This window comes from Propithecus coquereli, unplaced genomic scaffold, assembly GCF_000956105.1.
Source record: "Propithecus coquereli isolate 6110/MARCELLA unplaced genomic scaffold, Pcoq_1.0 Scaffold66, whole genome shotgun sequence".
NCBI classification, from domain to species: Eukaryota; Metazoa; Chordata; class Mammalia; order Primates; family Indriidae; genus Propithecus; species Propithecus coquereli.
In genome coordinates this window covers 9,685,455-9,697,065 of record NW_012152618.1, presented here as the reverse complement: position 1 = coordinate 9,697,065, position 11,611 = coordinate 9,685,455, and the positions used below count along the sequence as shown (strand labels likewise).

Sequence of the window (11,611 nt, the reverse complement as noted above, 5' to 3'; positions counted from 1 at the left end):
ATGAGCAAAATCAAAGTGTCTGTTAACACAATGTTGGAAAGGCTGTGGGTAAGTGAGCGACCCCTCTGCCTACTGCAGTCTGACAGTGGACACCAAGATGACAAATTCACATACTCTTCGACCCAGAAATTCCACTGCTAGAATTTGATGCTATAAATATGCTGACCCATGAGCAAAATAATAGAAGTTCAAGATTCCGAACTACGGCATGTTCCAAAAGACTGGAAACAACCAAAATGTCCACAAGTTGGGGACTGGTTTAATCAGTTATGACATAATTTCATATGATGAAATAATGAATAATGAATAATTTCAATGAAATAGTATACAGCCATGAAAAACAAGAAGGCTCCTTTTGCACCTGTATAGAATCATCTTCACAATCTCATTTTAACTTAAAAAAGCAAGGTGCAGGACAGCATGTGTGGAATGCTGCCATTTGGGGAAAAGAACTTACACATGTTTGTGCATTAAGTTATTTCTGGAAGGCTGCACAAGAAAATGATAACTGTAGTGACCTCTGAGGAGGTAAAGCAGGAATAGGAAAGACTTATTGTTCAACATACATCCTTTTGTATTTTTTGAATTTTGTGCCACGTGATAGGTTACGCATTCCAAAGAGTACATTAAGATAACACCTTTTTAAAGTAAAGGCAACCATTAGGTTTTCTTCACGGCTCTCCAGGATAAGAAAGGAGGCAGAACTAAGGGAGATGCTGATCCAGGGCCACAGCTGGTGGGTTCAGCAGGACGGTGTCCGCTCAACGGGATGGTGTCCATGGCAACATGGCCCAGGAGTCTGCAGAGTCCTGTCTCCTCCAGTGCTCTCTCCTCAGTGCGCCGGGGCCAGCGAGCCTCTAGAAAGCCATGTTGAAGGCAGGTGAGGATGAGGAGCTAAACCAACTGTGGAGGAAAATAGCAGGCAGTGCCAAGCCCTGGTTTGTCCGGAGACAGAAGGCTTTTCATCCACCAGTCATCCATCTAGCATTCAATACATTTTATTGAATACCTACTACAGATAGAGGTGATACAACTATGGCCAAGATCAATGATCTCTGGCTTCCCAGCCTCCTAGGGGAGATAGACAAACACACAGACAGTTCCAATTCAAGGAGACAGCCACACAATAGGGATGGTCAGAGAGCTATGGGAGTCCAGGGCTCACTTCCCAGAGGAAGTTTTGTCTTGGCTGAGCCCTGAAAGATGAGGAGGAGTTAGCCAGGGTCAAACCTGGAGGCAGGGGTGTCCCAGGCAGAGATCCGTGCCAAGGCTGGGAGGCAGTCAGGACCTGGGCGTATATAAAGAATGGCCTGAAGGCCAGCATGGCTGGGTGTGCTGAGGAGGGGAAGGATGAGAAGGTCTGAGGTGGGTCAGTGGACATGGGCTGGCCAGCCGGAGTCTTGCAAGCAAAGGGGAAATGCTCAGAATACCAGGGGCAACGGGAAGTCACTGGAGGGTTTTAACTAGTGGATCCTCGTGTTCTGATTGTCTGGTCCATAATTGGGGAATGGGTCACAGAGGGTAGGAGTGAACGTGGATGGACCAGTCCACGGGCTGCTGCAGTAAGCCAAGCGAAACACCGCATGGGCTTGAACGGGGAGGGCTGCAGTGGAGGGGAGGGCGGCGGGTGGATCTGGGATCTCTGTTGGAAATTGAGCCAACAGATCTTAACTGGGGGTTTGTCAGGTGAGAGCTGCCAGGGATCTGACAGACTCCTGGGTTCCTGTGTTGAGCAGAATGTGCAGAGGAGTGGTGGGACCATTTGCTGAGATGAAAAGACGAGAGAAGGAGCAGGTTCGGGTAGGAGACTCCAGAGCTCCATTTGAGAACTATCGCATTGGAGATGTTTTTGGACATACAAACAGAGATATCAAGCAGGAAGCTGGCTATAGGAGTCTGGAGCTCAGAGGAGAGGTCTGGGCTGGAAATATGCATTTGTGAGTCACCAGCATATAGATGGTATTTAAAGCCATGAGTCTCGATGAGATCACCTAGGCAGAGAGAATATAGATAGAAAAGAAAATGCCCAAGGCTGAGCTGGCTAGAGAAGGAGGAGTCCCAAAAATTGGTGAGTGTGGCTCCCACGCCCAGAGTTAGGGGCAGGTGTACCCTGCTGAGAGACAGACAGAATGGAAAGAGAATTAACCATTAGATTTGGCAAATCAAGAGGTCATTGATAGATTTGCCCAAAGTGGCTTCAGTGCAGTGGTGGGGGTGAAGACAGGTCAGAAGAGGTTGAAGAATGCATTAAAGGTGAGGGAGTGGAGACAGCAAGTGTAGATAACTCCTTAGGAGTTGTCCATCTATACTGGAACGCTGCGCATCCATGCGTTCTCTCCCTGTGATTCTGAAGGGCAGAAACCATGCCCTGGTGATTTCTATCTAAGCCGTAAATGGAGTCCAGCCAGCGCATAGCGGGAGCTCAATACATGTGTTTAATGGTTGGATGAATGGATGAGTGGATAATTCACTGTTGGAGTCAAAAGGGACTTTTCTTGTAGCGAGACCAGCTGTATTCTTTTGAGGCAATTGAGGAAGCTAAAAAATCAGCCCCAAAGGTACAAGCTGTGGACCCCTTCTCCCAGCTAACCGCGAGGAACAGCTGCACACAGGCCTGGGGCGGGAGTCCTGGCCCTGAGTCAGGAACCAGGCTGTTGAGCCCCTGCATCCCCCACATGCCCTGCGGTTTTGGGTAAGTCACTTCCTCTTTGTCGGAGAGATGAGCTGGGGAAGCAGCCCACAGGGCCGGTCCCAAAGAGGCCCCATAGGTGTTAGTCTCCCTCCTCTTTTTCCTTTTTTTTTTTTTTTTTTCTTTCTGGGCTTTTTTCTTGTCTAGGAGCTAGACGCTGATGCTTGTAGTGAGTACCTCCCAGGGTTGCTGTTCGAAAGACAGGAGGGCTGGGACTCTGGGGAGCCTGGGGGCAGGAAAGATGTAGAGGTGGAGCATCCAGCCCAGGAGGGAGTCTCCGTCTGTGGGCAGAGGACCTCACACACGCCACGGACACACGCGTGGCTGTGGGGGAAGCCACGGCCCTGGGTGTGTCAGAGGCTGTTGGAAAGGAACTTGTGTAGTGAAACTAAGGAGACCCTGAAGTGTCCTTGGGCTTGGGGGATGGAACATGACTGTGACAGACAGGCCTGCCTGCCAATCAGAAGGGAGCTAACTCTTACACCCTGAGAGGCAACACGGTATCTGGGGCCATGAGAGTGGGAATGGCTGTTGGAAAATGTGACCGAGAGGGGAGATGGGATGGCCCCTGGGAGAGCCCACCGGCTGCAGAAGGGGAAACAGACCCAGAGAAGGGAGTCAGCCAGGACTCTGTGGATGGCCAAGAGACCTGCCTCGGAATGGGCCCGGGGACTTCCTCTGACAACCCCCCGACTGCCATTCCGCAGCGATCCATTTTCCTGCAGCACCAGTTGCAACCTGTGGGAAGAGGCGGGAGGAGGGCCTGGAGCCGCCGGCCGCAGCGCCTTGCTGGCTGGCGGAAGGGAACAGCCAGGCGCGGACACTGCTGCCACCTAGCGGGAACGGGCTGTTACTTCTCTTGGTTCCCAGCCCCAGGAACCTCATTCTCACCCTCAGCTGGGCAATGAGATGGGATTTGGGGTTCGATCAGGAGACCGCTGTTCCCAGAATTTGGCAAGAGGGAAGCCTCAGGGAGGAAGGCACACACCCCTGGTTAGTGTGTACTGCTACATCACTTTTCCCCTCTGTGTCTTGGTTCCCTCTTCTGTACGAGGGGGGCAAGGGTAACTGCCTCTTAGGGTTGTTGCAGTGGTTAAATGAGCCAATCTGCGCAAAGTACTTGGACTAGAAATAAGTGCTCAATAAATGCTACCTGTGGTTGATCCAAGGGGTAACTGGAGGTGTGTAGTAGCCCTGTCCCCCCACCCCAAAATATCCCTGCTGTACAAATGCAGCTTCCCTTAGTTCTGGCTTTCAGCAAGATTGCCCTACTAAGCCCCTCCTGTTTGCAGATTCTGGGGCTGCTACTGTCATGGTTTTGTCATCAGCGTCGTCGCAAAGGATGAGGGCTCTGTTGGTCCCAACCTCTTCTCTTCTGATTCTGGGGGTCCCAGATCCTAGCACTTCCTCTATCCCCTCGCCCTAGAGTGTACACTCAGAATGGTTCTGGTCTGTGACATCATAGAGCCCCCACCCCATAATTGGAGTGGAGGGGCCATGAGGCTGTGCCAGTGGGTGCTGGTGTGGGTGTGGCTGGCTGGGCTGGGGGCCATAAAAACAGGTAGGGCGCTGTTTTGGGAGCAGTGGGAAGGAAGAAGGCTGTGGGGGTGAGGGGCAATGCCCCCTTAGGGACTGGGAGGCCAACCCCAGACCTTTCTCTGTTCCCTCTACCCTTCTCTCCCATCCTCCCCATCTGTCCCGGATCACCCTCCCCTCCATGAGCCCTCTCATGGAGAGCTCTGCTGACCCTAGGAACAAATTCAAGCCCCTCTGGAGCCACAATAAGGCAGCCTCAGCTTCTTGGGGTATGGGCAGGGGTCTGCCTGGCTGTTGTCACAGACTTTGCTGTGGGTCCTAGCGCCCAGCCCAAAGCGCACCAAGGCTTTAGTCCTGGGCACAGAGTCCCCAGTCTTCATAGACAGACCTGATTTCTTCGATTACCCAGACTCGGACCAAGCCAGGCTCTTGGCTGTGGCCCAGTTCATTGGAGAGAGGCCTGTCGTCTTTGCTCACTCAGGTGCGAACCAGGGCCTGGGGGAGAACTGCCCGTCACCCTCCTGCTGGAGACGAGTCAGGGGTCCCTGTCTCCCCCTCCTTGCCTAGCAGGTTCCAACTCGGGGCTCTTCCATCACATCCTGGTGGGCGCACTGGTGCTGGCCTTCTTCTTCCTCCTCTTCCAGTTCTGCACCCACGTGTAAGGCCTGCCCCCTCCCCGACCCCACTCACCTCCGCCTTTCTCAGGAGAGGCTGAAGGACCCCAGTCCTGGGGGGCAGTGTGCAACCTCCCACCTCTGACCTTCGTGCCCCACAGGAGCTTCCAGAAAGGGGCCTGAAGAGTGGACAAGGGCCCTGGACTCAGCCCAGGGGCCCCAATCCTCCCTCCCCTCCTGCTGATGAATAAAAGTCCTTGCTTTCTCCTCCCTGACAGCTCTGTGACCCGCCAGGCGTCCTGCCCTCTCTTGTAGATGTCCATGTTTCCACTGCCTGTGCCCCCACCTCCTCCCTTCCAGGCCCCAAAGAACCGGGTGAAGAGGGCCTTGGCGGCGTTCACACAGATCGTCTTTATTAGCGGTCTGTAAGCACCTCCCAGGTCCCCCGACCCCAGATTGGAGGAAGCCTTGAGAGGTCTGTAGCACCAGGGACATGCCAGGGCCTGAGGGCAAGATGTGCAGCCTAATGGGAAAGGACTGGGCACCGCTCACCTGCCCCAGGGCTGCTCAGCACTGAGGCCTGGGGGGTAGTAGGGCCCACCCTCCCCCCACCCCAATAGACTAGTCTGAATTTGGGCAAATAAATAAAATAAATAAGATTCCTGGCCTGGCCTGCCCCGGAGAGGAGCTCTGGGGGTGCTGGCCCCTGGTGAAGCCCATGGTAGGGGGTAATTAGGGTGTCTTCTCTCTCCCAGATGACGGGGGGGCCCAGGGGGTTTGCAGCAGGGGGTAGGGATGTCCTTGGCAGCAGGGCCTCCCCCATGTCCTGACTCCTGGTCCCCTTGAGTCCTTGTCTCCCCGGGAGCCCTCCAGCCCTCAGCAGGCGGGAGGTGGTACCCCCTTCCCTTCTCCAGCGAGGGGTAGACAGGGAGGGGTCGCCAGCCTGGGCTTGGGCACCGTGGGGAGTAGAGGTCCCTCCTCTCCTTGCCATTGGCCCCTGAGGGAGGGCCTCTCCCCCTTCTGGTCCACCTGTGTCCTGTCCAGGGAGGGCCCCTGGCTGCCACCCTCACCTGTCAGCCCCACAGTCCTGTCCCCAGGGTGGTGGTGCGGGGAGGGGCAGGGCCCCAGGCCCCCTCAGTCCTGGGCCTGGCAGGGGGAGGGCGGCGGGGAGCGGGGCCGGAAGAGGCGGCAGGCCCCGCGGCAGATGAGGAAGAACCAGTAGAGCTGGGGAGCCAGGAGCAGCGCGGCGCCCAGGTTGACGTGGGCCGGGATGGCCAAGGGCACGGCCAGCAGGGGCAGGCCCGCGTGCCGCCCGTAGGCCCAGTACAGGTAGGGGAAGAGCAGCACCCGGCAGCACAGGAAGCTGAGCAGCATCAGGGCCCCGTTGACCTTGTGCAGCAGCGTGTGCTGCTGCTTGTACTGTGGACACACACGGAGGGTGGCCAGAGCGCCCTGCCCTGCTCCCCTGCTCGCCGCCGCCCCGCCTCCCCCTGCCCCAGCCTGCAGCTCCCCCCAGAAGCCCTGAAGGTCCCCGAAGATGCCTCCCTGTGCCCTCTCTTCAGGCTCCTACACCCTCAGGTACCCTCTCACCTGGATAAGGATCTTGCCAAGGCAGACGAAGGGGGTGCTGACCTCTGCCATCAACATGCAGCCCAGAAAGAAATCCCCCTTGCCCTGTCGCCACACCTGAGCAGAGAGGGAGGAAGGTGGGGGCCGGGCCTCACCCTGAGCTCCTCTCTCTCCGCTGTCACTGTCAGAGATGCTTAACTCTGGACATCCGAACATGTGGGTACAGTGGCAAAGCTGGGTGCACGACCTCACTGTATCCCTCCAACAGTCCTGCAGGTGGGACTGTATTCCCTACGTTACAGGTGAGGAAACTGAGGCTCAGAGACACTTGACAACAGATCCAAAGCACCACAGCAGGGCACGGCACAGACCCTCATGCTTAGCAAACCCTCCAGGTCAGCAGCTTTTCCTGGGGCCCTGCTGGGCCCTCCCTGCTGCTGGTACCCAGACCCACGGCTCCCCCAGGCTCCCCGAGGACTCACCACCGACAGCGGGAAGCACACCAGCACCATGACAGCATGGTGGAGCACCATGAGGAACTCCTTGTGCAGGTAGCCGCGCGCTACAGCCCAGGTACTGCCCGGGGCTCTAGCGGCTCCGTCGTCCCCTCCATGCCCTTTGACCTGGTGCTTGTGCCAGTGACAGAGGAACATGGCATAGATGTCGTAGATGAAGTAGGGCACAGCAAATTGCGTGTAGGCAGAGGAAAGCCAGTGTCTGTGGGGCAGAGAGAGAGAGAAGAACCGGGAGGAGAGGGGATGGACAGTGTGACTCAGAGCTCAAGTGATCTTCGCAGCAACGCTGAGAGGGAAGCGGAGTCTCCAGTTACAGATGATGGAACCAAAGGGTAGAGGATGAGAAACTCGCCACAGGTCACAGTCCCGCAGCTGGTCAGTGGCAGTGTCGGGATTCGAGACTGATGTTCTCCCGTGTTCCTCCCTCTCTCTCCTCAATACGGTGGGAGAAATGGGAAGAGACCAGAAGACACCCTCAGCCCAAAGGGCGGAGATGGAGTGAGAAAACGAGCTCGGGCCAGGCACGGGGCCAGCTTAGGTTAGAACAGTAACGGCAGAAGGGGTGAGTGGTGGGGAGAGGTCACGTTGGTGACCACCAGCTGTCTGCTTGCTAGGCACAGGCACTGTTCTGATACTCAGATCCTCGGCGTGCCTGAACGTAGTCACTTCTCCCAAAACTCTACAAAAGGCAGGGGTTCATCATCCCTGTGACACAGATGAGGGAACTGAGTCACAGAGAAGCTAGGTAAGCTGGCCAAGGAATAAACGTGGTAAGTCTGGCTCCACAGCCTTCGCTCGCAGCCCTGCTGAAACCCTAGAAGATTCCAGAGGCGTCAGACTAGGCCCTGTTGGCAAGTGAGAGGTGGTGTCAGTGCTGCTTGTTCTGCCTGAACGTGACCCAATCTCTTGTTTTTTCAGGTACAGCCAAGCATTAAGGAGAAAACGCTGAGTGAAAGGAGCCAAGAACAGAAAAAGTTCTATGTACTTTGAGAGTAAACAAAAATGAGAAGTGCATGAATATGCAACATTGCATTTTTCTTCTTGAGTCAGCACATTGGCACTTTCTCTTAAGTCCTGCAGTCCTGAGACAAGGTCTGGGGGGCGGTGGGAGGTCAGGAAGGCAGGCCCAGGGGAGCTTACCTAACTAGGTGGAAGGGCGAAAGGAAAGTCAGCTGGAAGCTACACAGAAAGAGAGCTCAGGCCAAAGCTGGGGGTGCTTGAGGGGGCAGAGAGGCGGGGGCTGGGGCCAGCAGGGTGGGCAGACGCAGAAGGCAAGTCCTGGCGCAGGCTGCCCACTCCCCAGCAGGGACATTTCAGGGAACAGAGAACCCAAGACCCATGGTGTAGCAGTCCTGGAACTGTGGCCTGGGGGCAGGGAGAGGGGAGGGACAGCTGGTTAGAAACAAAGGGCAAGAGAACGGAGAGAGTGGAAAAGGATCCAACTGTCCATCCAGAAGTTACACAGGGAGTGGCCCAGAGAGCTGGCTCTGCAGAGCAGACGTGATGGGAGAGGGGATGGCCAGCCTGGCTGCAAGGTGGAGTGTCCAATCCCATCCCCGCCCTCTCAGCAATTAGGTGCTCAGAAACAGGAGCAGCTGCTGCCCCCGGATTAACCTTGATCCCCCCACCTACCTGAGGATTAAAGGGGGGAGAGACAAGAACAGACCTAGGTGGGGGGGATGCAAGAGCCAAAAGGTGACTCTGGGTATGCAGGCACTGGGAGGATTTTAAGGAGCCAGGAGCACCTTGGACCAGGGTGGGGAGGGGCAGAGAGAGGCGGGAGGGAGCCGAGTCACTGGCAGGGTCTGAAGAAGGAGTTAGGCATCCACTGTGAGGCGACAGGGGCTGTCCTTGGTGTCTGCCACATATCAACTCAACTCCTCCTCACAACAGCTCTTCCAGGAAGGGACACTGCCTCATGCTACAGTGGAGGGGATTCGTCTTTGGGAAGGATGAGGCAGACCTCCAGGTCAGGTCCCCCAGATGATGTCCCCTGGGGCTCAGTGGCCACCAGAGAAGGGAAGCAGGGCCAGAAGCTAAGAGGAAGCGTTGTCAGCACTCACAAGCCACTAGCAGCAGCCCGTGGGTCACCCCAGAGCAGACTGTCAGCACCATGGACAGGGCCCCTCTCCTCCTCCTCCTCCTCCTCCACCTCCTCCTCCTCCTCCTCCTACCCCATCTCTCAGGCCTGGGCCTTTTTGGCAAGCACCAGGCACTGCAGCAGCTGCTGTGCTAAATTTTGGCCTCTTCCCCTCCTCCCCTCCCCCACGGCCTGACCGTTAGTGGCCCTGTGTGTGTCATCTCTCTCCTCTCTTCTCCCTGGTGCATGGAGCTGGGCTGCACACCTGGGTTCTGAGAGGAGGTGAGGGGTGAGCCTGGCATGGATAGGGGGGCTCCCCAGTTGGGTGCTGGTTGGAAGTGGGGTCTGACTCCCAGGTGCAAGGGCAGGAGGAGGCACAGGAGGAAAGGACATTCAGAACCACTACGACAGAGCAGGCAGGGGCGCTGACTAGGGAGGAGGATTCTCTTTGATCCTCACCCCTTCTCCCCCTGGTCTGACCTTTAAGGACAGGATGGGATAAATTTATCCCTGGGTGTTGAGTTGCAGCTATTGGAGTTAACTTGCTCAGGCCCAGGTTAAGGGCTTAGGGACCACTGACAGTTCCCCGCGAGATGTGGGGTACTCTGGGGTCACACGCAGACACAGACTGCTGAAAACCAGGCAGAGGGGGTCTCATGGCACTTACTGGTCATCAATGATGTGCTTGCAGGAGGTGGAGACGATGTAGCCAGCTGTGGAGGCCATGATGGCTTGGACAGAGGACACTAGCCTAAGGAGAAATAGAGCAGAGTGATAGACGGAAGAGGCGTGTGCCTTGATTTCCCTCCCTGCTGGTCTAGTGACTGTGCTTTGGATCTGGTCACTTCTCGGGGCCAGTCCTTGCCCCTTCTCCTGAGGCGGGGCTTGCCCAGGTTCACCCCACCACCGCCACTTTCTTCCTTCCCTCTGTTTGTGGATACTGAGTCGCCTTCCTCTCAGGAGGACAGCAGGGAGGTCATCCTGAGGTGGGACAGTGCTGCGAATGTGTGCTGACGACAAGGCCTCTCCCTGGGGCAGGACGGCACTGCGAAGAGGCCAGGGGAACCCTGTTCCGGTTCCACTCAGCTGCCCGGTCACCACACGCAGTCACTCTGGCCCCTCAGTGACCCCGAGTTCTCCAGGCCACTTTCACATTCTGTCCTTGACTGCCACCAAGACCCCCTCCCCAACTCTGGCCCTTGTTCCAGCATTGTAGAGTTCTACCATTCACTCCTCCGTCCCTTGTCCCCCCCAAACACTCGCCCTGGCTCTCCGCCCCTTGCCTTGGTCCCTAATATCTTACAGGAATGTTTCAGTCACAGGCTGGCCCTGTTTTGGAGGTGGGGGGGAGTGGGAGAAGGAGGGAACAGCAGTCTGAATACTAGTAGACCAGATGGCTGGGCTGGCCAGGTCTCCCGGGACAGTGAGTAAGGTTCACTGTGAGGAGGGAAGGAAGCTTGGAGGCAAAGCCCACCAACCACTGCAGGGGCTCCCAGTCCCCACCAGCCGCCGAGGTCCGGGGGAGCACTGAGGTCCCTTCCATCCCCAGAGAAGCCTGAGAAGGAGCAGAGGGGCTGAGGGGAAGGGAAGCAGTTTACCTGGCAGAGACAATGACCGCGTCGGCCTCCTCCCAGCGCAGCTGGGGCAGCCGCTGGAGCGTGTTCTTGGAGAGGAGGAAGAGTCCGGGGAACACCACCCCCCCAGCCACCATTGGGGTCAGCATGGTGGCCATGAAGGGACAGGGAGGCCGAGCGGAAGGGGGTTAGAGGTGGGGAAGGGACGCCAAGCCAGGAAAGGAGAGAGAACAAGAGAGGAAGGGGCACAAAGGGGACAGGGTGGGGACTGGATGGGGCAAGGGAGCCAGACCGAGGGAGGAGAAGGGGAGTTGGTGAGACTGAGGGAGCAGGGAGGGGGCGGCTGGGCTGAGACCGGGACAGAGAGGGCCGGAGAGAGGGAGCAGGAGCAGGCCAGTGAGAGGGCTGGGAAGAGATGAGGAGGGGACGACTTGGCGAGGGACAGAGAGGAAGAGGGGACAGGAGGAGGATGCAGATGGGGGAGGGGATGGAGGACCGGGCAGGTGGGGGGGTGGCTTACGTGGAGAGGCTGGGAGGGCCCGAGAGGTGGGGTGGGGGGACCGTGGTGCCAGCCCTGAAGGAGGGAGGGGGGCCGGCAGGGAAGGAGGGAGCCAGGGAGCAGCCGGGCAAGTGGTCAGCAGTCAACACCGCTTTCCCACCACCTCTGCCGCCTCTGGCTGCCGCCACGGTCCCCGCTGCCCAGCACAGGCACAGCACATGGCATTAGAGAGAGTTCGTGCCCAGCCCCCTGCCCCCTCTGAGGGGAGGGGGAGGGGGAGGGGAGGCCACCAGCTTGGTGGGGGGAGGGGTGGGGAAATGATGGCACCGACCAGACACCAAGAAACCGGACCTGCAGCAGCAGTCTCCCCATGCAGCTCTGAGCCACAGCCGTGGCTGCGACAGAGATGGGGGGAGCTGAGGAAGAGGGAGGGGGGAGGCCCTTAAAGAGACAGCAGCTGTGGCACAAGGGGCTGCTGGGGACAAGGGCGGGAAAGGGATGGCTTTTCTCCTGGGGAAGAAAGGGGTCCAGGGCT

The 11,611-nt window shown here is 57.4% G+C and overlaps 2 protein-coding genes across 2 annotated transcripts; one reads left to right on the top strand and one right to left on the bottom strand.

The window, feature by feature from the left end:
- Positions 1–4,186: 4,186 nt before the first annotated feature.
- Positions 4,187–5,022, top strand: LOC105823165 (chromosome unknown open reading frame, human C16orf92). Its single transcript, XM_012660280.1, has 4 exons — positions 4,187–4,250; positions 4,548–4,706; positions 4,796–4,883; positions 5,001–5,022. The coding sequence occupies exons 1-4, from the start codon at positions 4,187–4,189 to the stop codon at positions 5,020–5,022; spliced, it is 333 nt and encodes a 110-aa protein (XP_012515734.1).
- Positions 5,023–5,973: 951 nt separating this feature from the next.
- On the bottom strand, positions 5,974–10,726 carry FAM57B (family with sequence similarity 57, member B). Its single transcript, XM_012660279.1, has 5 exons — positions 10,602–10,726; positions 9,671–9,754; positions 6,891–7,125; positions 6,430–6,525; positions 5,974–6,258 (listed from the first exon to the last, which is right to left on the bottom strand). Exons 1-5 carry the CDS (start codon positions 10,724–10,726, stop codon positions 5,974–5,976), a joined length of 825 nt encoding a protein of 274 aa, XP_012515733.1.
- Positions 10,727–11,611: the final 885 nt, after the last annotated feature.

What these genes read in the sequence shown, in the direction of transcription:
- LOC105823165 (XM_012660280.1), top strand. Translation starts at nt 4,187, where the DNA reads ATGAGGCTGTGCCAGTGGGTGCTGGTGTGGGTGTGGCTGGCTGGGCTG. An exon ending in GCTGGGGGCCATAAAAACAG is followed by an intron (nt 4,251 to 4,547) that starts GTAGGGCGCTGT and finishes TGTGGGTCCTAG; the next exon opens with CGCCCAGCCCAAAGCGCACC. An exon ending in TTCCAGTTCTGCACCCACGT is followed by an intron (nt 4,884 to 5,000) that starts GTAAGGCCTGCC and finishes CGTGCCCCACAG; the next exon opens with GAGCTTCCAGAAAGGGGCCT.
- FAM57B (XM_012660279.1), bottom strand. Translation starts at nt 10,726, where the DNA reads ATGCTGACCCCAATGGTGGCTGGGGGGGTGGTGTTCCCCGGACTCTTC. An exon ending in GCGGTCATTGTCTCTGCCAG is followed by an intron (nt 9,755 to 10,601) that starts GTAAACTGCTTC and finishes ATTTCTCCTTAG; the next exon opens with GCTAGTGTCCTCTGTCCAAG. An exon ending in TGTGCTTCCCGCTGTCGGTG is followed by an intron (nt 6,526 to 6,890) that starts GTGAGTCCTCGG and finishes CTCTCTGCTCAG; the next exon opens with GTGTGGCGACAGGGCAAGGG.